The sequence below is a fragment of the Ochotona curzoniae genome, unplaced genomic scaffold (assembly GCF_017591425.1).
Source record: "Ochotona curzoniae isolate NIBS_2020 unplaced genomic scaffold, NIBS_Ocur_1.0 scaffold_2476, whole genome shotgun sequence".
Taxonomy (NCBI): Eukaryota; Metazoa; Chordata; class Mammalia; order Lagomorpha; family Ochotonidae; genus Ochotona; species Ochotona curzoniae.
This window is the reverse complement of record NW_024467095.1, coordinates 16,207,411-16,234,348: the sequence shown is the minus strand read 5'-3', so window position 1 is coordinate 16,234,348 and position 26,938 is coordinate 16,207,411. Positions and strand designations below refer to the sequence as shown.

Here is a 26,938-nt window from a genome sequence, read left to right as displayed (position 1 = left end):
AGTGCTGTTGAGGCCCCAAGGGGACTCACTACCTGCCTATTCCCCTACTTCTTCTGCACTGTGGTACAGTGAGTTAAGCAGCCACTCCAGATACCCTTAGCCCATGTTAGAAACAGGTGCATGTTCTGGTTACTCTGCATCCAATCCAGCTCCTGGCTAATATATCTTGTTAAGCAGTGAATGGTGGTTCAAGTATCCAGGTCCTTGCCACCCATGAGAGAGAACTGGATAGAATTCCTGGCTCCTGATTATAACACAGTCCAGCCCTCGCTGTTGTGGCCCATTTGGGGAATGAACCATTGGATGGAAGATCTCTATCTGTCATTCTGTCTCTTTCTAATATGAATCAATAAATCTCTCTCTCTCTCTCTTTTTTAGTCACATTTTAAAACAAAACTGGGGCAAATGCAATACTGTCAACGTCTAAATCCATGGGCAATGTCAAAAGTCTGCTGCAAAAACACATTGTAAATATGACATGACCCAACTGAAATACCTTTCCTCAATACTATTTTTATGACACTTAATATTCCCCTTTTCCTACAAAATGCACGTATTTCAGCAATATTCTATTGAAATTTTTGTGTATTACATTTGTTTTTAGAGAAGTTTATGCATCACAGCAAAACTGAGTGGAAAGAACAGCTTCCTCATATACTCACTGTCTCACATATGCACGAGAGCTATGTACGTTCTCTTCTATGTTCTTCAAGGCCATCTTGATAGGCAAATCTTAAATGATTCTCACTCTTTCTGTTATAAACAATAACGTGTATGAAATCCCCTTTAAAAAAAAAAAACAAACAAGTACTGGAACACAGCCCTCAGTAAGCTGAAGACTTCTTGAATGTATATGAAGTCATTGATTTCATGCAAAACTCCCTATTGCCAGTCCCAGACAAACAACTTCACCTAACTTCTCACTTCTGTTTTATGTATGTGGCCAAGCAGTGTCTAATAATGATAGAATCTAGGGCTGAGAATTATCCTCCCGTAAAGATAATGAAGCTTTTGGACATCTACCAGCAATGCTCAGTCATTTTAATATAAGAAGGAGTAATGCTGATCATTATAACCACATATCATACAAAATGGCTTTTACTAGGCTCTTTGACATAACAGATTAAAACACACACACACACCTTCTAATTACATCTTACCTAGGGAAAAACAAAAAACAAAACTTACATGTGCTAAACCACATTTTATCTCTAAACAGTAGAGCTGCTGGGACTGTTGTGGCACAGCTAATTAAGCTGCCACTTGAAATGTTGGTATCCCATATCTAAGCAGTGGTTTGTGTCCCTGCTGCTCTGCTTCCTGCTTACGCATCTAGGAAGGCAGCAGAGAATGCCGCAAGTACTTGGGCCCTGACACCCATATGGGAGCTGGGGATGTAATTTTGGCTTCTGGCTTTGGCTTGGCTCAGCTCTGGCAGTTGGGGGCATATGGGGAATGAACCAGCAGATGGAAGATCTCTCTCTCTCTTCCTGTCACTGTGTTTTATTTATCTATTAGATAAATAAATATTTCTACAGGGTAGAGGTGACCTAGAAATATAATAAATGCAATCATTCCATTAATAAGCAATTATTGTATATTAAATATTTGCCAAACACTATGGCAGGGAGTGGAGATTCAGAATTGAAATCCCATTTTTCACATTCAAGAAATCTCACAAAAGCTGGAGATGGGCATTGAGGTACAGTAGGTAAAGCCATCATCTGCAATGCTGGTGGCCAATTTGGGCACTGGCTCCTTCCCAGCTGCTCCACTTCCATTCTAACTCTTTGTTAATGGCCTAAGGAATATAGCAGAAGGGAGCTTGGGAGTCCTGAATGAAGCTCCTGGCTCCTGGCTTTGGCCTGTCTTGCCCTGCCCACTGCAGCCACCTGGGGAGTGAGTGAGTAAATGGAAGACCTCTCCCTCCTTTCTGTCTCTGTCTCTTCTGTTTCCGTTTCTGTAACTCTTTCAGATAAGTAACAAGTCTTTAAAAAAAAACTCTCTCAAGTGGGTCTTGAAAGAAAATTACACATAGAAATCAGCTAATCAAAGCCACAATTAAGATAGCATTTTATGCTCTGAAGGACAGCTACCCTAAAAAAGACATTGGTTTGTACAACATGCTTGTATTTCAAAAATAGTATGCTAAGTGAAGTAAGCCAGTTGCAAAAGACCATATCTTATATGTTTCCATTTACACAAAATGTCCAGAATAGAAAGTAAACTAGTTAGTTCCAGGGGTTGGGGGAGGATGGTAATGGGTAGAGTTTCTTTTTTAGAACGATGAAAAATGTAAAATTACAGAGCAGTAATAGTTGCACAGATCTATGCATGCATTAAAATCACTGAACTGTATACCTTAAATATGTAAAAAGTTGTCAAAATACATATGGAAATGAGATTGGCATTGTGCCTCAGCAGGTTAAGTCACCATCTGCAATGCTGGTATCCTATTGGGCATTGGTTCGAGTACTGCCTACTCCATTTCCAATTTAGCTCCTAGGCAATGTGTCTGGGAAAGCAGTGGAAGGGCCCATGCACCCATGTGGGAGCCCGAGATGCAGCTCCAGGTTCCTGGTTTGGCTGACCCAGCCCTTGCTATTGTCATCATTTGGGGAGTAAACCAGCAGATGGAAGATATCTTTCTCTACTTCCTTCTTTCTGTAACTCTGCTTTTTAAATAAGTAAGTAAATCTAAAAATATATATATACAAGGAAATAAAAAGTCTCCATGCATGTAAACAATCAGAAGAATGCAAGCAAGCAATTAGTTGGAAAGATATTATTTATAGAAATTAATAAGAAATATGTATATAAGCTATACACAGAACATTTTTAAACATTGCTAAGAAATGCATAGAAAAAGAAGAAAACATAATGTTTTGAAGATTCTACCTTATAAAGATGTTAATTCTGCTAAGCAATTTCTAAATATAATGTGATCTCCATGAAAACATCAACAGGTTTTTTTTGATTGTAAAGTTCATACGGAAAAACAAACATGGAGAATAACCAGGAAATGACTTACATGGAAGAGCAATGAGGGAGAATTGGTCCTTTCAAATATTAAGAGACAATATAGCTGTAAAATAATTAACAAGCAATGGAAAAATACATACAGTCCAGAAATGAACCCCCAAACCTATAGAATTTAGTGTAGGATATAGCAAACACTATGACACCATGGGAAAAACAGACTTTGAAACAGATGTTGAGCCAAGTAAGTACTGGGAAAACAGAAAGGCACAGCCAAGCCCCAGGATGGACTTCAGGACAACCAACTGCACAAACCAACAAATAAGTGGGAGAAAAAATGAAATTACTGAAGTACCCAAAGGGTCATGAAAACACAGGTAGGAAAAGTCCTTCTAACTCTGACTCAAAATACAGAAGCCATGAATTTGATGGAATAAACATAAAGACACTTTCAAATGGGAAAATTTCAACATCAGTGAATCAAACTTTATACATGAATCGTGGAAAGAAAGCTCATATTAAAGATAATATACACTGAGCTTTTAGAAATTAAAAACTGGTTAAGAATACAGTGAGGAAATGTCTAGTATATGTGCTGCCAAAGCAAGCAGGAGAAAATGTCTAAAGTATAGAATGCAATTCATAAAAATATAACATTAAATAAAATGATATTTACTCTCATTTATAACAAAATAAATATAAATCACAACTTCAGTGAAATATCATTTCTTATCTATCAGCAACTATTAAAACATTTGACAATAGAGTCTGTGAATACCGTTCTAGGGGAACACTTTTTAAAAATTTATTTATTTTATTATTTTTTTATTGGAAAGGTAGATGTACAGAAAGGAGGAGAGACAAAGAGGAAGATAACAGGCACTTTCATATATTATTTGTAGGAGTGAAATACGGAACAAACCTCACAAGGGAAATTTTCCAGTATGTTCTGAAAGCTACAGATGTAGCTATCCTTTGACAAAACAAGAACAACAACAACAAAAACCTAACCTAACTTCTAGATGCACCTGCTTGAATGTGAAATGACATGCAGACAAGATTACCTATTCCAGATGACTTATAAAGAACAGAGAACTGGAATACTTTGTGGCCATAAAAAGACCGAAGAAAATCTGTATGAACTAACTGGAGGGAGTTCTGGAATATGATCTTAAGATAGAGAATGCAGATTACACTTTATATAAAATAAAATAATATACACACAAACACACAACCTGTACAAAGGCTAAAAGGGTTAGCCCTCTAAAACAAAATAGTTACCCACGAAGAAACAGAGTGAAGATGCCAAGATTTCTTCCTGTATGCCTCTATATATTATGCTTAATTATTCTAACTTTTAAACATAAAGAAATAAAGACAGGATAACTCATCAAATTCCTAGATATCATCATCCAGATTTAATATCTGCATGATTTTGGTCTTTCAGTCATGTTAAATCCATACTTATCTTTAAAAAGCTCAATGAAATTTTTTTTATTAAATTGTAAAGAAATTATAAGCTCTGAGCCTATGTTTAATATTAAACTAATGACAGTCACTCTGAGTAAGAATCTATTCCTAGAGACTTCAGAAGATGACATTTTAAATAAATACCCTTGGTGGGATACATTCTAAGGATAAAACAAAATACAAAGAAATGTTAAAGCTCCATTTTTATAATATAAATGTTAGCATTCTAAAACTAAATTCTCTGTAGGCTAAAGAAAAAAATAAAGATTTTCTGCATGGGAAAAAGGAATTACAACGATGAAACCAAAGAAAGCACAGGGATGTTACATCTAAATTAAACAGAGGCCAGCATGACGGTATAGCATGCTAAACCTGTGCCTGTGCACCAGCATGCCATATAGGCACCGTTTCCGCTGCTCCACTTCTGACCCAGCTTCCTGACTGTGGAATGGGAAAGCAGTGGAGTATGGCTTAGGTCCTTGCATCCTTGCACCCTTGTGGAAGATCCAGAAGAAGCTCCTGGTTCCTGGCTTTAGACCAGCCCAGCTCTGGCCAGTGTAGCCATTTGAAGAGTAAACAGGCAGATGAAAGATCAACCTGATCTCTGACTCAGTCTACTGAAATACGATAAAAACAAGTCAACCCCACAGTAATAAGCACTTCCAAGTCCTGGCTGTGGTCTCCATTACCACTGATACCGTAGTCTAACACCTCTGAAAAGTGCAATATGAGATGGGGCATCTCACACCACAAGGCAAGAAAGCTTTTCAAGATTATGGAAGCCCTGCTATAAAGTCACAGGAGCTTGCTGAAAGGGTCCTGCTACCCAACGTTGTAATAAGAGACTAATGATGAAGCCAAAAGTACCAAGTCCATAAAGTTCATGACTGCATGGCAAAGAAGGAAAACTCAGGTCACTAGTCAAAGAAGTTACTGCAGAATTCCTAATCCAGAAATAGTAATTAGAAGAAAAATCTTACAAGAGCTCCCGCCTTTCCAGCTGGAACTAATGTCATAGTAACCAGATAGCCCCGACAAATGAGGGAAAAGCTCTATTCTATAGAGGAAGTCAAAGAATCAGAAAAATGGCTCACAAAACTTCAAGTATGGATCCAGGCAAGAATGATCATCTGATGCCATGGTAATTAAGTAAATTGTCTGTATACCAAAGCTCCACCACACAGATGCCCTTCAGTTCTCAAGGAGGAAAATGTAATGGACAATGGAGGGTTCAAGAGCGACACAACCTCGAACCAGGGGTCCATCTCAGCATCACTAGCAGTGGGCCTTTTCAGGGACAGACAGTGAAGTTTTTTTGAAATCACCTCTGGTGCAGTTAAGTCCAAACAATGAACTTGAATACAGCATGCCTTCAGATACAGGAAATCAGAGGATGAAGAAATCGACCCTATCACAAGGGAGCAAGCCCATACAGCCAGCAAGAGTCCATTACTCTGATAAGAGACAACGCTAGGTTTAAAAAAAAAAAAAAAAAAGGCTAAGAAGTCCTAATCAGACAGAGGGCATGGGTCTGATTAGATACTCATTTCAACAAACTAGTTTCAAAGGATATTTGAGGGCTGATTATGGAAATTTGCATAGGACTTTACTACTGAAGTACAAAAATGTTGGAACCTGTTAACCAAAAAAGTCAGGAAATAGTAATATATTTTATTTTTTAAAAAAATTGTACACATCTATATTAAGAGAGTATGTGTGGGGTGAGAAAAGGGAAGTGAGGCAAGGCTTCCTTGACTTCTCCAGAAAGTAACAATGTTATAGGGGTGGTGAGGGGGGTAGAATCTGAGAGGGCTGGGGTGAGGCCTTGTGAGAAGAAATGAGAACTTTTTTTTAAAGAGGTGCTGAAATGCTGCCTCAAGCACACTTTAACTCTACTTCCTGGTTTGAATACCTTACCAGCAAAATTCCAGAAAATTCCAGAGGAAAAGGGAGGCTGATAGGATTTAAGACAGCATTCAAGTCCCAGGAAGAAAGCCTCGGGTATTCCTGTTGGCAGAACATCACCAATCTCAGAATCACCCTTTAACACTATTTACAATGGTAACTTTGTTTCTAAGCATCACCGTGTAAATTTCAGAAGATACGCTGCACACTCTAAAAAGGGCAGCAGCTTCCTCTACTGTGACGTTACACACAAAAGACTGTGGTACCATCAGTCACTGATTGGTAAGCTGCAGGAAGTATCCATGACATGTGTAACAGCCACAAGGCAGAGGACACAAACCACCACAGAAAAGTTCCTAACTTCATGGAGCTCGGAAAACAAACACACACGGATAACTAGATGGCTGGGAAGTGTAAGTTTTATGAAGGCTAAGAGTCAGAGCTCTGAGATTAAAAGAGGTATAACATGATTTGCACTGCAAGGTCAGAGGAAGCCTACCAGAGGAAGCTACATTTCAGGTCTGATTGCAGGGTGAGCCAGGATATCCAGGTGAAGAGAAGAGCATTACAGATGGGCAAGTCTTTGTAAGGATAAAGTTCTTGTGCAGGAAACAGCTGGGAACCAACTCAAAGAACCCAGCATGTAGCAAAGTGAGAGAAAGACTGGGGTCAAATGGGCTTGAGAAACCAGCAGGGACTGTGATGTAACTCAGGTTATCTAGGACTGGGGACTGCATTCCAGGTATGCTGGGAAGCAGCCGGACATCTCAAGTGTGCCAAGACCAACTCCACACTTCTTATCACTAGGGGAAATCAATGGGGAGGCTGAGGAACAGTGTGAGGGGACAAGATAAGAGGTCAGGCCAGGTGAGACACGAGCATCTCAACTAGAGCCTGCAGGCCCAACTGCACTCCAAGTCTGCTTCTGTAAAGAAAGTTTCACTGGATCGCAACTCCACCTCCTCTTTCAGGCCTTGCCTGGGTGCTTTCACACTCAAATTAACCTGTTGAGGAGGTACAGCAGAAACCACACATCACATGGCTGGAACGTTGTCACCCCTGGGCTGGGGGTGGCAGCAGACAAAGAGGGATGGGTTTATAGCAGTACAGTCCACATTCATTTTTCTCCAATTCTGTGATTGTGAATTCACTAGCTTACTAAGTCAGAGCAACAAAAATTTGCTGAGCTACTCACACGCACCTGCTCATCTGAGGCCTAACAAGGCGAACCTTTGCCTTCTCCAGCCCCTACTACAAATGAACATCCTTTAACCATTCTATATGGCACCACAGTTTTAGCACGGTTGTGTTTTTGCCGGTTATTTCACTGTTGAAAATGGCCCACAAGTTCACAGAGCTCGAGTGCTATCTGGTGTGGCTCAGCGTTGAGATGGCTGCGCTGTGCCTTATTAGCAGACATCTGTGCCAGCTAAGCTCACTCAGGCATGAGTTACAGCGCTCTTGGCTGAGTTTGATGCTAGTGAGTCAACAATATATATTAAATCATTTTCAAAAAGAAACACAGGGACTGGTGTGATGATGCAGAGGGTTAGGCTGCCACTTGTGACCCCCATGTCCTGTAGCTTGGAGCCAGTTCCAGCTACTCTGCTTCCCATTTGGCTTCCAGATCCCATACCTGAGAAAGCACAGCATGTGGCCCAAGAACCTGAGCTGCAGCAACCCATGTGGCAGATCAGAACAGAGGTCCTGGCCCAGCCTGGCTATTACAGCCGTGCGGGGAGTGAACTGGTGGTTAGCAAGTGTCACTCTCTCAGGCTTTCCCTCTCTCTGTTGCTCTGCCTTTCAAATGGGAAAGAGAAGAGAAGGGAAGAGTGAGGGAGACAAAAAACAACATCTGAATAGAGACATCAACTAGGTTGTTGGCTTCAGGACTTTGTAGCTCAGAGAAGTGCAGATAAAGATAAAATTTCAGAGTCACTGACACATATAGATGGCACTAAAAGCCTGGAGATGATATGTCACCCGAGGAGAAAAAGCAGAATGAGAACAGAACCCAGGCTTGAGTTCAGCAATGAACTGTTACTTCTCAAATGATCAGATGGGTTAAACTAAGTCCTTATCTAGTTATATGTATCTAGAGCCTGATACATGTTAACACTCCTTAAACTAGTAAATCTGTTTTGGTGAAACTACCCTGGAATTCAGACAAGCCTTAATGTTACATAACATTATCCTGAGGAATAATTCATGACAGTAATATTAGAAATAACCTGAACATTTGAGGACTGTTTATACTGACAAAACTAATGATATTTTCCTCCATGTTCTAATCTTAGAAATTTCAACCCCTCCAGAAGTCTGATAAAAATAGCCACTTCTATTTCCTTCAAGCTTTTGTTAAAGTGATACATAAAAAATGTGCATACTGGTTGGTTATTGTTGTGCGACGAGTTAAGCTGGGTTAAGCCACTGATTGCAACACTGGCATTCCATATGATCCTTACTCCGTGTCCTGTCTGTTCCACTTCCAATCCAGCTTCCTGCTGATGGGCCTGGGAGAGCAGTGAAGCTGGTCCAAGGCCTTGGGCCCATGTATCCATGTGAGGCGTCTGGTTCCTATCTTTGGCTTAGCCCAGCCCAAGCTGCTGAGGCCATTTGGGGAGTGAACCAGTAGTGGAAAAATCCCTTTCTCCATATATCTCTATCTACCTCTCTCTATATATGTGGCTCTGCCTTTCACATAAATATTTTTTTAAATTGCACTTATTTATGTTCTTATTTATTTAATACCATGTAATGTTTCAATTCATGTATACACTGCACAATGTTCAAACCAGGGAAAGCCAACCCATCTCTTCTAAAAGTTCTTTGTCTTTTGTTAAGATTTAATAATTTGTTTGAAAAGTAGAGTCACAGAGAAACAGAGAGCTTCCATCAGCTGGTTCATTCCCTAGATGGTTGCCACAGCTGGAACTGGGCCAGGCCAGAGCTAGGCATCTGGAACTTCATCCCGGTCTCCTTTGTGACTGCAGGGGTCCAAGATTTGGGCCATTATCCACTACTTTCTCAGGTGTATTTATAGTGAGCTGTTTTGGGTAGTGACATAACTGAATGTACCAAAATGCCAATATTCAAAATCTTTTTGCATTAAAAAAAAGGTAAACCATCATTATCTATAATCACCTTACTGGGCATCAGAACACCAGAACTTCTAACTTGGCACCCATTAATCAGCCTTCTCCAGTCTTCACTCCTTCAACCTTTTTTTTTTTTAAAGACTTTATTTATTTATTGGAAAGTCAGATATACAGAGAGGAGAGACAGAGAGGAAGATCTTCCGTCCGATGATTCACTCCCCAAGTGATTGCAACGGCCGATGCTATGCCGATCCAAAGCCAGGATCTACGAACTTCTTCTGGGTCTCCCACACAGGTGCAGGGTCCCAAGGCTTTGGGCCGTCCTCAACTGCTTTCCCAGGCCACAAGCAGAGAGCTAGATGGGAAGCGGAGCTGCCGGGATTAGAACCAGCACCCATATGGGATCCTGGCGTGTTCAAGGTGAGGACTTTAGCCGCTAGGCCATGCCGCCGGGCCCCTTCAACCTCTTTTTAAAAACTGTTTGGGTCCTGCACAGTAGCCTAGCAACTAAAGTTCTTGCCTAGCATGCACTGGGATCCCACATCGGTGCCAGCTCTAATCCTGTTTCCCATCCAGCTCCCTGCTTGTGGCCTGGGAAAGCAGTCAAGAATGGCCCAAAGCTTTGGGACTCTGCACCCACATGGGAAACTTAGAAGAAGCTCCTGGCTCCTGGCTTCGGATTGGCTCAGCTCTGGCCATTGCAGCCACTTGGGGAGTGAATCAGTGGACAGATCTTCCTCTCTGTATATCTGAATTTCCAATAAAAATAAATACAGCTTTTAAAAAAACTGTTAATTTATTAGAAAGGCAGATTACAGATTAGACAGAGATCTTTTATTTGCTGGTTGGCTTCCCTAACAGCTACAATGGCCAAGGATGGGCTAGGATGAAGCCAGGTGCTTCTTTCAGATCTTCTACATGGGTAACAAGGGCACAAGCATTTGAAACATCTTCCTTGGTTTTTCTAGATACATGAACAAGGAGCTGGATGGAAATGGAGCAGCCAAGACTCGAACCAGTACTCTAATGGGATGCTGGCATTGCAGGTAGAGACTTAACCTGCCACAACACTTTGCTAGCTCCTCAAGTTCTTTCAAACTGTGTATAATTTGCCTCTATCTACTAAAAGGCAAGCTGCTTCAGGACAGGGATTTTTATGCATTTCATTAATTACTCTATATCCAGGACCTGGAAGAGTCCTTGGCATTCTGAACAAGATAAACAGATTTTTTGTTGTTGTTGAATTTTTTTATTTTAATCAGGTAGAATTTATGGTGGTGTAACGATGAGAGATGATGAGACCTGTTGAGATTTTTCAAATTGCTGTCACAATGTCCCACTCCCATTTGTCTAATCAGTTTTCCTTTCCCTGTTGCTTTGCGGTACTTCCTGCATCATCTGTTAAATGCTCACAGACTACAGGGCCTCAAATCTGGCTCACCTACTCTGCCCCACGGATGTGTCTGTCAAACTGTGAGCCAAATTTTAAGCTTTATGGGTCTGTTTTCATATTTTCAAGAGCCGGTTGCGCTGCACTCTTACCTTTTAGATCTGACTATTCTATGCTCACCTGCCACCTTATCTTTCCAGAGAAGCAAGAGAAATCAGTTTCTCAAAAGTTAAGAGACTTATTCAGATTTTAACTGAAACCAAGTCCATTCACATTCAGAAGAAAACTGGCAAATTTACACATTTCATATCCTCATCTGGGAAGGACCTGGGAAGATTCTCTAGGATGTAGCTACAAGCTGGTAGTCACTGTTATGATCTTTGGATGTAGACGACCTGGGGTCAATCTAGTCCTGCACTTAGAACATGGTGGAACTAGAGCCCACCATGGAGCACTAGCGCAAGAACTCAATGAATTCATGTCTGTAAAATCTCAGAACAGAGGTGGCAATGGCAAAGGTTCTTTAGGTATTTACTGCTCCAATCATCTTTTCACAACATTTTTTCTTTACAGTCTTAGTAAAGTTATTCTTAGTTGATCTGTTCTGCTGTTCTAGAAGGTTCACTGGAGGTAGGGTCGGGTTCTGCTGTTGCTGCTGAGAGTGTATGTCCCCTGTAAGAGTGCCTGATTTAAATTCCTGCTGCTCTGCACTTCTGATTCAGTTTCCTGCTAATGCTCCTGGGAGGCAGTAGCTTAGAGCCGAAGCAGATTCCTGCCACCCATCTGGGAGACCTGGATGGTGTTCCTGTCTCCTGGCTTCAGGATGCTGGAGTGCTTGGGAACAAACCAGTGGACAACAGATCTGTGTACGTGTGTGTATATGTGTGAGTTTCTGCATGCGTGTGTTTTTCCTTTTCTTCCTGTCACTCTGCCTTCTAATAAAGTAATAAGTCTTTGAAAAACCAACATCAACAAAAGAGGGTTCATGGCTAGGCTGTCCTTCACCAGACCCCTCCACTGTGCCAGTACTGGACTAAGTGCTTTACACCTACATGATGACTGTGAAGCAAATGAGACCACAGAGTGTGACATTTATGCTTAGGTTACTAACACCCTGTCATTAGAGGTCTCTAGCTTGGTTGCCTCTTCTCCAAAGAGAATCTCAGATCCATATTACTTGGGTTTAGTCTTGTGTCTTCTTGCTTTGTGCTCTGTGGACTGTTCCAGATCACCTGGGAGAGGCAGGCAGCCTGCCCATCAAAACAAGAGTGTGCTGTGGCATCAGGCAAACTCAGGTTCAAACTCTGGCTCTGTCAATTACTGGTTAGGAGACTCTGGAAACACTATTTCATATCTCAAAGCCTCAATTTCCTCTTCGGTAGATGAAGAAAATCACAGAGCTCTTAAATGTTAGTTAATACTAATAATTTACTGTTGAGAAGAATATCTGCCTGTTCTATTCTGGGGCTCCAGGACCAATGTGAATGGACTACAGACTGGCTCCTGCACTTGCTGACCTGCCCTAGAAGATGAGAAGTAGGGAGGCTGGGTCTACTTAGTTCCATGGTTTCTGGAAGTTGGAGACAAAAGGCACTAGAACAGTGAATAATATTAATGCCAAGTCTCTGGCTCTCACATGTCCAAGAAAAGCTGATTTAAAACTTCTGATTGTAATGATTTAGTGGTTTGTTTCCTTCTGAATGTGTTCTTCCAGAACAATGACCCTCAATAGGAAATATAATTTTTAGCCTCTCCATAGGCCTACTGATTTAGAAACTCTGAGGATGGGCTTAGCATGTTTCCTTTTTGAAGAATTATTTATTTGAAAAGCAGAGTGATAGAGACAAATTTCCTATCCCCTGGTTTACTCCCCAGCTGGCCAGCCAGAATGAAACCAGGAGCCAGAACTCCAACCGGGTCTCTCACATGCCTGACAGGAGCCCAATTACTAAGGCCATTTTCTGCTGCTTCTCAGGCACTTAGCAAGAAGCTGGATCAGACGAGGAGCTGCTAAAGTTCCAACCAGGACTCCAACTGGTTTTTCCATATGGAATGCAAGTGTCATTGGTCAGGGCTTAACCGCATTGTACCATAATGCCAGCATTCCTTTAGTATATTTCAAAAGGCCTTCTAGGAGACTGATGACCAAAAAAATGTTGGGGAATCACTTCTCCAGAAAAGTTCCCCACACAGATACACCTCCAAAAGAGTTCCAGGTGTATGTCCACAAGGACCGTCAGACCTGCAGGTATGTAGTAAGGCAAATTCCACATCAAGGCCTATAAAGTCAAAAGAATAAACACGTAGGGAAAGGAATCTGCGTTTGTGGGGAGATAATAAGTGGGTGGAAGCAGACAGGAGATGCCATCAAGGATGACAGAAGGAGAGGCCGTGTCTACTAATACCTGAGACCCACAAAGAGAAGAGCAGTCAGGGTCACTGAGTTCTCTGTGAGGTTTCATGAGTGGGATGGACATACCAGTTATGGAACACATTGAACAACTGCCTCAACTATGCCTTACTAAGCAACTATAAACCTAGGACCAAGGTGAGGAGGGAGAAAAGGAGGGCAGAGCTTGCCGTTGAAGCAATCAACAGCCAACGCTTATATAAATAGGAAATGTTTCAGGTTGCCTTTGTTGCCTAAATGTTTGTGGCAAGTTGTCCCCCTTATCTGCACTGCACAAGGGCTCTAGCCCTGGAGCTCATGCTGCCAACGCCCCTGCCACGCCCTCTTCCAGGGGAGAGGAGCTCCCAGGGTCTAGGCATATGGCTCGGCCACTAATGGGCACCCACCCTCTCCCAGAACAGGCTCTGTGTACCCAGAGCTGTGGGATTCCCTGTCCCAAGGCCTCACGCCCACTGTCAGACTCTTTCCCGGAACCTGGAGGCACAGACTTAGACGTGCCAGGTGGCAGAAAGCATCAGTAGGCTCAAGAAAAAGGTAGGGGTGGTCATGGTTTGGACATGTAAACCAGAAGCAGAAAAAGAATGGGACGGGTGGCAGGCTGGGGGCCTTGCGTTATATTCTTGCCCCAGGACCACAGGTGGCAAGGACAGCTCTTTGCTTGTGCCCTTAATTAAGTGTGAAAGTCTGTGTGTTTTAATGCTCCAAAAGGCCACTCATTTAAGCTGAAACACTTCCAAGGCAGGTCAGGAGCAACACCACACTAAAGATGCACCAGTAGAAGCCTGTTTGGGGTCAGAATGTTAGGCCTAAAAACTCATTTTGGTTCTGCCGAAAGCAAAGAATAACTATCAACTGTACTTTAGGAAATCAGTTGTGTTTTTGTTTTTTTGTTTTTAAGTGTAACGACTTCAAAGTGCTTTCAGGCTCTGTGAAACTCATCAAGATTTTACTGGTTTCTCTCTTGTGATTTTGCTGCTGTTGTTGTTAATGAGTAGCTCATGGTGACAAGCTGTGAACTTTCTCAGGGAAACATAAGGAACCACTTCCTAATAGAAGACTAAATGCTGGAGCTGAGGGTATTGCAGCCCTGCTCTCCTTTGCAAAAAGGGGACTCCTCCCTCAGGATGGGCTCGGGCAGCACAGGGGCTGCAAGGGGGCCCAGGAGGACTCCAGCAGCAGCTCCTTAGGGGTCTGGGCAAAATAAGAAATGGCTTCAGCAGCCTCAAAGAGATTGCTGATACCTGAAGCTCTACTTGATGGCATAGTCCAGTGACACTCACACAGGGGCTGTAGAGGTTCTGGGAATCCCACGCACACTGCCTGGGGGCCGGGGTATAGGAGAGCCCTGCTCACCCTCAGCCTCTGTGCCACACTGGGCCAGCCTCTTCACTGTTCTGGATGTTGGCTAAACATCTAGAACAAGTGAAGAAGTGAAGGCCCACAAAGGTTCTTCTGTGACCCAACAAAAGGTAGCAGGAGATAAGCAAACTTCCATGTAGGAGAGGTGTTTTAGAGAAACTTTTAGAGAAGCTTTCCACAACCCAGAGCTCCATGGCCCCAGCAACAGAATAAGGATATTCAGGAAAAACCAGTTGTACTGAACTGTTTATTCTCATCATCATTCCCTTAACCATACAGTATGACAAGTACTTACATGGCATTTGTCTTATTATTATGAGTATCAGTAATATAGAGATGATTTCAACTACATGGGAGGATGTGTGTATATTTAAGTACCTGGGCATTCACAGAGTCTGGTATCTGTGGGTTTTCCTCCAAGATACTAAGGGATGATCGTAAATATCATGGTATTGCCAACACCACTTAAGTTCTCCTGATTCTAAACCACTGCCATCAAGTATGGAGGGGAAAGCAAAACAGAACAAATACTGAATCCTCTGGACCAGATGACAGCCCTCTGGTAGTCTCGTACGACCCGACGGGATCCCACTCCAATCCTTCATGCTCACCTCTTCCTGCTCTCCCCCACCTCCCAGCTGGGCTTGCCCCAGGCTGCCTCCTTCCTTCTATTACATACAGGCCTGTAAAAATTACCTTGTTCAAGTAGCATTTTGATTTTATCGGTCCCCTTCTCCACACCATAAAATGTCTCTTGAATTAGAACCCCTTTTAAACCTTTCAACAACTGAGCCCAAACACTTACCATTCTCATCCACTGCTCTATTTTGTGCCTTACCACTCCAGCCAAGCAAAAATTACTTTGCAAATGAATTGCATTATGCACTCTCCTTACTCACCTTGTTAAGCCAGCACAAGAGCTTTGACTGTTCCTGTTGTCTCTTTATATAGGAATATCTCATTTATCCAGCTTCCTTGGAAATAAGCTGATCCACAAAACTAATCTACATAAATGAATTCTCCCTTCTACCAGAAACTTAACCCTTGATGTAGTCTTAGGTCATGGTATAATCACACACAAGAGTTCCTTTATGGTAAGCATTTTCATGTCTGCAGTACATTAGAGAACCTCCCAGTCTCGGTTAACAGAACATAATGAACATCGATTAATCTTTTCCTGATGGTGCAGGTCATACTTAATGAATGTCAGTAATCAGCCTGTGCTGTGGCTGCAGATACAAGTGGTTGAGGGGATAAAGCTGCATACAAGTGTGTGTTCCTCCTGCGCTCTCTCTATCTCAATCACCTTCTTGCTATTTCTCCCTGTCCAGGTCCCTCTCAAACCCACTCTCTTCCCAAAGATTCTGCTATCATCTTGGGTCCTGGTGAGCAGATGCAGTTACACAGACTCAGGAAGGTGTAGCTTGATATCTTTCTGCAAGCTTGCAAAAATGCACATGCTGGTTTTTGTTGGAGCCCTGGAAAGCCTTTGTGTGCAGTGGGTTAGGACACTGCCTGCAATACCTGCACCCCATTCAAGCATCCATTCTGAGTTCCAGCTACTCCGTTCCCCAACCAGCTCCTTGCTAACACATTTGAGAAAATAGCTGAAGATGGCCCAAGCACTCAGCCCCTGCAATCCATGTGTGAGAAACTCATGGAGTTTCAGGATCCTGGTCTGAGCCTCCTTTCTGTGGCCATTTGAGTGTAAACCAGCAGGTGGAAGATCTCTCTTTCGGTCTCTATTTCTGTAACTCCACCTTTCAAATACATAAATCTTGTTTTCAAGAAAAAAAGCCACATTTTTAAAAAGATTTATTTATTTATTAGTTATTTCTTGTGCTAAGTCTTTGGAAAAATCATCTTACAGTATGAATAACAATTGCACAAATCAAATCTTAGGAAGATACTGGTATGGGAAGAAAGTGATAAAAAAGTATACAAATGAGTCTTTTTCATCCAGATGGAGTCTTTCTAACTGTGGGCTGGAAGTGCTCCTCTGACCAATATTACAGAAGACTCCCCAGCAATCTTTCACTGCAGATGGACAGAACTACCTGGGGGGAATGCCCTTGTCGGCTCATACGTTATAGCACCTTCTGTGTGAGACAAAGGTTTTATAAAGTCCAAAGCACTAGCACACACAGAAGAGTCGATCAATCTTAATTCTGCTTAAGCACGGTGGCATTTAATTAATCAGAAACTACTAGGGCAACAGCAGTTAGGGGAGAACTACTCAAACAGATCGCTTGCAAAACCCTACAAATCTGTTCAGTGTTGAATTCAGAAAGAAATGATTGTAAAACCACAAGATCATTTTACAGTTTAAACTGTAGGCTGGTTTGGGGGTTTTGCATTTTTTGCAGTGACTTTATGAGCCTGCTCTCTAATGGTAAAGTCAATCCATCAGGAAACACACAGGCCACACTGAGGCTGCTCTCACCTCTTCCCTCAGCTTCAGATCAGAGTGAGGGAGCACTGCCTCCGAAGGAAGTCAGACCTGTGCTCTAAGACACCTAGCTCACCTGCCTCCAACAGCCCCGTAAAACAGGTATGGACTGTGCTGATTCAGAATCTGCCCTTGGTAAACCTGGACAAACTGACACTCCACTGAATCATCGGGATGCACCTGGAGTCTCCCAACGGTCATTCAAAACTCTGATGCTCATGTCCATCACTTGCAGTATGTCAAATCTGCAGATTGTTAAGACTCCAAACAGGTGGAGGCAGCAGGATGAAAGTCAAAGCAACCAACAGCATCAGACAGAGGGGTGGCTGTGTCAGGGAGTGGGATGCCAGCAGTCTGTGTGAGAGAAATGGAGACTTGAGGGTGAGGTTGATGTGAACTGAATGTGAGTCACCGAGCCAGGGATGCTGGGAAGTAAGTTATTACTTAGATCTATTAAAAGGAAATGTCAATTCATAACGTATTTATGAAGCACCTACTAGGATGAAGGCTGCACGGTTATTGTAGGTGATACCAAGATGATTCAGAGATGGCTCTTACCCTCCAGGGATTCACAATGATGCAAGAACCCTGAAGTCATTTCTCTTACATGAGCTGTACTAATGAGAACATTATTAAAGAACTATATTCAGTTTTGATCACCAGCATATTTTGTTTTGTTTTGGGGGAGAAACTAGAGAGAGTTCAAAGGAGATACTGTCAGGGACACAGAATGGCTCTGTAAGGAAAAAGCTACGGAAACCCAGTTACTATTTTCAAGTGTATGAAAGGTTTTTCGAGAAAGGACCTGAGCGAAAGAAAACCAGTTTGAATGACAGCAGGTGAGATTTCAGCCAGGGTCAGGAATGTCTCACCCATCAGGTTAACAGAACACTGGAACTGGTCACTGAGGGACTTCTAATGCCCTTTTCTAGGGGAAAAAACAAAATACATGAGCAAACCGACAATTTTAAGTTCTCCAGTGCCAGACATTCACCTTCCTGAGGGCAGGAAGTAAACCACATCTCCCCAGAGGCCTCCTGCTTTGTGATCTCCACGTCCCCAAGGGCAGAGCCCACCTTTTCTTCTCCCACAACTCCCCGGGTGAGCCACTCTGGGTAATTCGCCACTGATCAAGACGGGTGTCACTCCATCTACTTCCCCACCAGGAGCCACACAAGGCCACTTGAAACACAAGAGCTCAGCTGGGCAGCAAAGCAGGGAACACCTCTCCAATAGCCACGTGTGGGTGCCAGAGTTCCATGTGCAACACAGCCAGTAATACTAAACGCAGCAAACACAGGACTCCAGGCCAGCAGGTGCAAGTGAGAAGCATATTTGCATTGACAAGGAATGTAAAGTTTATGTAACGAAAAGAGGAAGACAGAATTATTTGCAAATGAAAAAATAGCAACACCTGAGAAATTTCTAAGGAACTTCACAATGAGTATTTTCTACTTACAGAAAAAAAAAATCTTTTTGAATCCAAATGAAAAAAATATTTCAAGAGAGAATGGGGAAATACAATCTTTCCTTTATACCTCAATGAAACATGAGCTTGTAAAAAGTAAGTACTGTCACTAAAAAAAGAAGAAAAAAAAATCCACTTTAAGTCAGACTCAAGGCCCAAGCAGTCCATACTTAAAATTCTTGACTTTCATTTCCTACCACTCAACACTTTGAGCACAGGGGCCAAGGCCAAGTCTCTGTCACTTCCACAACCCCAAAACCTACCTAGCACAGGGCCTGGCACAGAGCAACCCTACCTTACCAATGTTTGCCAAGTGAATGCATGCCCTGAACCCACATGGGCAGCGGGGACAAAAAGCAGAACAGCAGGTGGGGCCTAAGACACAATCATCATCACGAAGCTCTGTAAGGGGGAAAATTAAGAATCGCCTACATTTCACATTCACAATCTTCTTTTCTTCCTCCAACAGGGCACTGCTGTATGAAACGGAACTGTTACGAGCCTGGGACTTTCAAGTTCACACTGCATAGGTGGTTATATAAAGTCTGCTGACATTATCCTGTCTTTGATAGCAAGCCTGGGTGCTTGAATTGTCATAAGACTTCCAGAAAGCACTGGGAAATTGCGTGTTCAGAGAACAATAAAATAGCTCACATATCACACCCTGCCGATCATCACTCCTTGGTTCCGCGCAGACCTCAAAGGTGGTTCCCCCAGATAGCTCTCCATGGGAGGAAGGAAGAGAGAATTGAAGAAACATAACACGTAAGATACAAAGAATATGAGCAGCTGTAGCATGCATTGAAGCACCCAATTTTCTTTTGTAGGAAAGTGATGTTTTATGCATGATGAGGCAGCCCCTGGCTTGTGCTTGGCTGGGTGGGGGGTGTCTCTCCCCCACCCTCAGAGGAGACGGTGGGGAGCAGCTCAGGGGCGTGCCCTCACCAGGCGCCAGGCCCGCTATTTTGTTTAGGAATGGATCCTGCAGTAGGGCAGAGGTTATCTTTCCTCCTTGGGGATACTTTCTCAGGGGCACAGCTGCTGCTCCTGAAACTCAGTCCTGCTATAGCAATTTCCATGGTTTTTTAAGTGACATAGAAGGTGCCACTGTAGCAGAGAAATTCTCTACCTGAAACCAGCAGAAACTCAATGGAAATAAAGAATCTGGAAAGGTCAAGGAGAGCGGAAAAAAAAAAAAAAAAACAGGTTCTTTCTTCTGTGGCTATAGGGGGCTTATTGTTGCTGGTACCCAAACTGGAAAGGGAATAGCAGGAGATTAATAATTGAGATGTTGCTATTATTGGTTTTCTAAACTATTTGTTGGTTATTCCTTCCCTGGAGTCACCACGCCTGTCAGCAGCTCAGAAGACAGAGGGATGTAACACACACCATGAAAATGCCTGCGACTGCCGACACCTTATACACACTTGTTTCTAATGGAGTTTACACAGGGTCCAGTAAAGTTTAAAAAAATAAAACGAAACAAAACTCGGAGAAAGTAAGTATTATGCTCCCCCCGCCCCCGAAAAGCACACGGCTAAAGTCAAACCAGTTTTTTCTGACTCAAGCATCATATCAGATGTCTAAAACCAAGAAAAACTGTATTGATATTTACTCATTTTAAAAAATACAAAACACAGAAAAAGAGATTTTGGAACTTGTGCTATCAAATTCTCTCTTTTAATTTTTTTAAAAAAATTATTCATTTTTATTTGAGAGGAAGAGAGAAGGAGGTAGACACACAGAGAGCATCCAGCTGCTGGGTCATTTCCCAGAGGTCAGCAATAGCCACTACTGAACCAGGCCAACGTTAGGAGACTCGAACTCCATGCAAGTCTTTCTTGGAGACAGCTGTGACCCAAGTGCGTGAGTCACCACCTGCTGCTTTGGAGGGTCCACATTAGAGCAAGAAAGACCTAGAAGCAGAGCTTGGCACTGATCACTGCCAGATGCTCACCTCTCAAACTCTCTGGAACAGAAGATGACTCTGAATCTCATTTCTTGGTACCTTGGCACACAGGTGTTTACCAGGTACATGTGATGGTGGGCTGCAGCATGATGGCTTCTGTAAGTCTAGCTCTTTACACGTTCGTGTTCCCTAATACGAGGGAACGCTTACAGGCATAAAGCACGTCCTAGGTACAGTCAGGCATCATTAACCCGGAAGTTGCATCCCTCTGACTCTGAACCCACGGTAGAACAGAACTTTGTGGCTGGCCTTTGCACCACATATTTAAAAAGGCTTGCTAAGCAAGTTGATGGGGGTAAATACAACTGCAAGGCAAATGTTTAACTTTCTAAAGAAAATAAACCCTTTTAAAAGAGGTTTAACTTAATCAGCACCAAACCAAGCCATGGAAAATGAATGTGCTATTTATGAACCTATCCTTGAAGTGAGCCCTGGAAGATCAATTACACTTTGTTATTCATGAATTCATACTGTCAAACATACCCTGCTGGAGCAGGCGCAGAGCCTGGCAGCTAAGACACCCGAGTACCTGGGTTTCCATTCTGGTTCTAGCTTTCTGCTAATGCAGATTCTGGGACGCTGCAACGATGGTTCAAGTTCCGACTTGGGCTCCTGCCACCCATGTGGGAGGCATACATTGCATTCCTGTGTCCAGGCTCCGGCTGCAGCCCTGGCCTCGCCCTGGCAGCTACAGGCATCCGGGGAAGGAACGCATGCATAGGAGTGCCCCCTCCCTCCTCTCTCTCTCTCTGCCTCTCAAGTAAAAAAATCTTTTAAAATACATTCTTTGTTTCAAAAACAGCATTTCTCTCAAATAGCTGGCAGTTCTGAATGCTCCACTAAGCACTCGAGCCTTTGCTGGGTATTCCAACCTGGCGTGGCTGCACCCCATTTAACCAATTCCAGCTGAAAGGCCTGCTGTGTCATTAGACGTGTCTGGAAAAGAATGATGTTCAATTTTTAGAAGCTCAAAACCCATTAGAAATGCATCTTCTTGGAGAACTGCACAGGAAAACCCTGCTCACCCCAGACCCAATGCAGGCAGTCCTTGCATCCTGATGGGAGTATGGTAATAATCCGGTCCCCTGAATCCAGCAGAGCTGGCCAAGGAGGGACAAGGGACTCACTGGAATCTTGGAAGCACTTGTCACAGCAAGTGAACACAGTTCCCCGCAGGGGACCTCTGATCGTTTGATTGTAGAGATGATCTGTCTATTTTAGAGCATGCCCTACAATCCCTTTCGCGCAGACCTGGGCCTGGGCTTGGGGCACAGTGAAGCTGTACTGGGTAAGGAGAGATAAGACCAGGAAAAGAACTTTTAAAGATGCCAGAGAAACTTCAGCAGATAGGAAGAGGACAAGGCATGGAAATCCCTGAGAGAAGGCAGGGACAGACGAAGGGAAATCCCGCCTGGGAAGAGGTGATCGGGAGGTCGAAAGGTCGGCAAATTAAACACTGCCATCTGAGAGCTCTGAGCTCTCCAGCCAGCCTGAAGGAAGAACACCTTGCAACACACCTACAGCGGGGTTCTGTTACAACGCAGGGGAGACTGATGGGGGCTGGGGTGAGGGGAGTAAGCCACAGACACAGCTGGATGGCCCACATTCCACATGGAATGCACGATGTATGCAACAGGAGAACAACGCAATTCCCACGACGGCCTTCCACCAAGTTGAGAAAACGCACCCCAACCCAGCCCATCCTAGTAGCAGTCCAAAGGGCTACCACAGTTCTGAATTCAATGCCAAGTTCTTTCTCTTAAGACTCGCCCAGAGTGTCCAGCAGAGGGAGTCCGAAGGAGGTACTTAATAAAGAGAAAACTGTTTCATTTTAACACTCCAGACTGTGGGAGCGGTGACGGTTACCCCCTCCCCTAGACACAGAGGAACAATGAATGCCCACCACGGTTTCTCCTGTGTGGTTGCAGACTCGGCGGCAGGTTCCATTCTGCACGCTGAAGTGATTAGAAATTGCATTTTGTTTTGTCCCGCGGTTAAATGGACCTTGTGTTCTTCAGAATCAAAGAGGAAAGCCCCTGGAATAACATCTCTCTGTTGCCTTCTAAACAGCCCCTTTGTTTCTAAGAGAGTCCAGAAAAAAAAAAAATATTTACAGCGGATAGGTTATTTACAACCTTGCTATCCAGGGCCTGACTGGTAATTTCATTCCATCCAGAAACCTAATTCGTGCTGGAGCTCTGGAACTATGAACAGATTTTCTTTTCAGATAAGTTTCTTTCTTTCCTTCCTTCTTTTTGAAGGCACCTCTCGTCGGGGAGAGAACAGTGCATACGCCACCCCTGTCTCACTCAACACAACCGCTCTTCGGGTTTGCAGAGGAGCAACTCCTCTTGGTGTCACACAGAACCTCTCGCCTCTCACTGGCCATTTCACCCACAGGCAACAGAACAAAACCGAAAGAAAACCGGATAGACTCAAAGTACCGGGGAGGCTGCTCAAGCAATGATTTCATGAGAGAAACATGTTCGCAAAGGCATGACTGAAGGAAAAAAAAAAAAAAAAAAAAACCGGCACACTCTAGCTGGGGATTCCTCTTACTACAAGCACACACCAAAACACATCCAAGAGTAGAAACTTAGTTGATTCTGGTCTGATTCCGGGCTGCTGGCTGACAGAACGAACCAGAGAGAGAGGAGACAGAGAACAGGCAAGAGTGTGCGGGCCAGGCAAAACAAGCGGGAGCTCTGGCCTCAGGCTCCTTTCTTCCCCCGCGCCCCGCCAGGTGAAGTGCAAGCCCACGAGCTGGCCCCCCAACCGGTCCCGGCTGCCCCCCGACGGCCACCGCAGAACTCCCCTCTGCCTTCCCGCACGCCGCTGCGGGGAGATTTCGGTCAAGCTCATTGTTCTGGCCCGGGTCGCTAATGGACTTTTTTTTCCCCTCTCTACCAACTCCCCCCGCCTCCCCAACACACACACACACACACACCCACCCAGTCACCCACCCACTCCAGCCCACCCCGACCACCTCCCCCCCCGACGCGTGCTGACCCGACGAGGCACCCCTCTCCCCAGGTCCCCCTCAAAGCCAGGAGGCTGGCAGAGAAGAAAGGAGTGAGCGACATGGAGAAGGGGAGCCGCGAGGGCAGCCGAGAAGTAGAAGGGAGAGCCCCGGAAAGGTAGCGCTCTCCGGAGGGGCAGGGCTGGGCCGCATCACCTCCATTGATCACAAATAAATCCGAAAGCCTGGCCCCGCCGCCCCCTCTCCGTCCTTGTCTCGGGGCAGGAGCAACCCCCGCCCCCCCACACACTCCCCGCTTCGCCCCTTCCTCACCCCCTTATCCTCCCCACACCTACCCCCCCACCACCCCGCCCCGGCGCTTTCTCCTCCCTGGAAACAAGATCCTGGGAAATGCCGGATCCCGGTCATTTTCTGGGCCGGGGAGCCCCGCTGCAGTCCGCGGTGGGGTTGGTGGAGAGCCGGCGCTCCACACACACCCCCGCCACCATCCCCCATGGGGAGTGGGGGGCATCGGGCCGGGGAAGGGGAGAGGGGGCGTGGGGAGGGAGGGGGGTCTCTGCCCGGCCAAGGGGGGCGGCGGGCAGAACAAAGCTGCGGGGGCCGCGGCGGCCGGGCGAGCGAGCGAGCGAGCGGGGGGGGGGGGTCGTCCCCTTACCTTCGTACACGGGGGCCATCGGGGCCGGGGTGTCCGCGATTCATGGCAACGGAGCCGGGAAAGCGGCGCGCGAGCTCGGCCCCCCCAGCCTCAGTCGGAATCTGCCATCTTGAGCCTGTGTCTCCGCTCTCGGCGCAGCCGAGGCCGCCAGCGCCCGCATCACCGCCTCACTTGGCCGGCGCCGGGGGAGGGGGCCGGGCGGGCGCGCCACCGCCGCTACCGCTACCGCCGCCGCCGCCACCGCGGCCCGGGCCCTGCGCGACGGGCTCGGGCGGCTGGGCGGCCCGGCGGGCGGAGCGGCTGAGGGGGCCGAGCGGGCCGAGCGGGTCCGCGGAGGGGCGGGAGCCAGGGGCGGGCTGCGCGCGGCCAGGGCCCGGCCGGAGCTCAGCTCAGCATGGCTGTGCGTGTGTGTGTGTGTGTGTGTGGTGTGTGGTGTGTGTGTGGTGTGTGTGGAGAAGGGGGGTGCTTCGGCAAAAGTTGCTCGGGAGGAGGAGGAGGAGAGGGGAGGGGAGGAGGGGCGGCGCGGCCGAGCGAGCGAGCGAGCCGGGAAGAGCCACAGGGAGTCCGCGCGCAATCGAGCGCCGATGGCACGGATGCGAGGTGGGAAGGCCGAGCCGAGGGCAGGCCGGGCTGAGGGCGGCGGGCAGAACGCAGGGGCGCAGGGCCAGCAGAAGTTTGTGATGGGGAGGCCCCTCCCGGCTCAGCGGGAGCGCTTGGCAGCCGGTGGCGCCCCCAGAGAGACACGGCGTGTGTGGGGAAGGCACGAGGAGCCGCTGCTCGCCGTCCCCCGCGGCAGGAGGAGGACGGAGCCAAGGGGCTTCCGAAATCCACCTGGACCAGAGCCTTAGGGCGCTCCCTCTGCGGGCATCGGCCCTGCAGCGCTGTCCTGCGCGTCGCCATCCCCAGGCATCCCCTAGGAGACATCCCACCTACCCGGTTCCCCGGGCCTGATCCGAGCCCCCAGCCCCAGCCCTAGCCATTCAACCCCGGTGGTCTCCTGCTCGCCTGGGCAGGATGCCCCGCGTCGCCTCCAACTTTAGGAGGACTTGTTGAGCCTCTTCCTCTCTGGCTCTGTTTTATTCAAATGGTGGGTCGTGATGCAGGAGTAGATCATAAAAATACATGAGTGGAATAAAATCCGAAGACCGTGAGTCCATCGCCCTTAGCAAGGACGATGGATGTGTGGTGAACCCTTTGTTTCCGTTGCATAAAAACTGTACCAGTGCGCTGAACCGTAATGAAATTGCATTGCCTGCTTGAAGGTGGTGAGTCTCAAAAATGAAAAGCAGAAAGGCTGTCTTTGGGGATGTAACAAATGCTTTCTAACACGGTGCAAGCAAATTATGATTTTCTCACTTCTGATTAACCTCTCTGTAAGTCCCATACGCCATGACCAGTCAGTCCCCATCCCCCACTGCTTACCAGGTCTGGGTAGTGGGGCTACACGCCCGCTTCCTTTCAGGACCATCTTGGCACCTGCTGTTCCTTCTTGGCCATGATTGCAAGCAAGGCTGCCCTTCCTAGGGCTTCCCTTGGCCTAATGTCATTGGTCCTGGCAGAATCCCTTTAGACTCCTGTGGCTCGCAGGGACCTCAGAGATCCCCTGAGCCAGCCCTCCTCTTTCAGAGGTGAACTGAGGCCTGGAAAAGTCAAGTGCATTGCCTAACATCACAGTGGGTTGAATCTGAGGATTAGATCTCTGAGCTCCTGCTCTGCGGGGCTTTGTTTACCCAGTTCCTTCATCCCTTCTCTTCCAACCTTCCCACAATCCTTGACTGATCTCCCTGATTTGGGCCTTGGTCCCACTCCTGCTAAGTACTGCCATCTTCTTGTCATTTGCACTGCCCCAACTGTGTACCTGAAAGGACTTGACCCCTGCACGAAGAGCTGTTTCCCAGCTCCTTGGCTGCCAATCAAGACAGGCAGGTCCTGACTTACCTTGAGGATCCGAGTTCAGTAAGTCACCGCCTCTCTGGCCAGACAAGTTTACTTGTGGTCCTCTGCCAGCCTTGCCCATTAAGGATCTTTGCTTAAACTGTCACTTTTCTACCAGGGATCTCTTCTCTAGCTTTTCTAACTAAAATCCACCTACACCTGCTTTGTTCCCTGCAGCGCGCAGCCTGCACAGGTGCATGGGAGTGAGACAGGACTCTCTTTGAGTTGCACTTTTCCAACTGGCTGTGTGCACTTGATTCACTTGCTTAACTTCTGTCAAACCCAGTCTCTGCCTGTTGGTTGTAATGAGAGTATTGAGTATTAGTTTGTTGAGTATTAGTTTTGTTGAGTATTAGTTGAGTATTGAGAGTAATGAGTATTAGTTTTCTCCCTTTACATCTATACTTCTCCACCACAGCCTTTGCCATTGAAAGCATATACATACCTAGTGTTTCTCTGTGTCTTCTCAGTGCCAATCAGTAGAACTGTCTACAGTGATGGCAATGAGCTGCTTTGGCTGTGGATCACATGAACGATGACTGATGAATCTCATGGTTTAGTAGCCGCAGGTGGCTCGTGGTTACCATATTGGACAGTGCATCTGTAGCCTGTAGACTCAAGGGGAGGAAAAATAAAAATAAAACATGTATGATTGGCTTGCCTTTGCATTCCTAGTAACTACATTGTGTGGCACAAAGCAGGTAGGTACTGCACAAATATTGGCTAAATGGATGATATAGGTCCTGAGGTGATACTAGGTTGGAGAGAGTTTGTATGGCATTTGGGTACATAGTACGGGTTCAATAAAAGCTGGTTGTTTTTTTTTCTATGTGTCTTGTAAAGACACCGGCTCATGTCTACACTTCCAAAG

The 26,938-nt window shown here is 45.5% G+C and overlaps 1 protein-coding gene and 2 long non-coding RNA genes across 5 annotated transcripts in view; 1 reads left to right on the top strand and 2 right to left on the bottom strand.

The window, feature by feature from the left end:
- HIPK2 (homeodomain interacting protein kinase 2) overlaps positions 1-24,365 on the bottom strand; it is a 174,251-nt gene extending 149,886 nt beyond the window's left edge. For all 3 annotated transcript variants that reach the window (XM_041002163.1, XM_041002164.1, XM_041002165.1), the window contains exon 1: positions 24,133-24,365. In XM_041002163.1, coding sequence (XP_040858097.1) covers positions 24,133-24,151 — 19 coding nt within the window. In that variant the 5' untranslated portion in view covers positions 24,152-24,365. The remainder of the gene's footprint in view (positions 1-24,132) is intronic.
- LOC121170827 lies at positions 24-12,687 on the bottom strand. Its single transcript, XR_005886060.1, has 3 exons — positions 11,889-12,687; positions 3,377-3,381; positions 24-36 (listed from the first exon to the last, which is right to left on the bottom strand). It is a non-coding gene; the product is annotated as an uncharacterized LOC121170827 (long non-coding RNA).
- Positions 13,638-19,185, top strand: LOC121170826. The gene is made up of 2 exons (XR_005886059.1): positions 13,638-13,786; positions 18,998-19,185. It is a non-coding gene; the product is annotated as an uncharacterized LOC121170826 (long non-coding RNA).
- Positions 24,366-26,938: the final 2,573 nt, after the last annotated feature.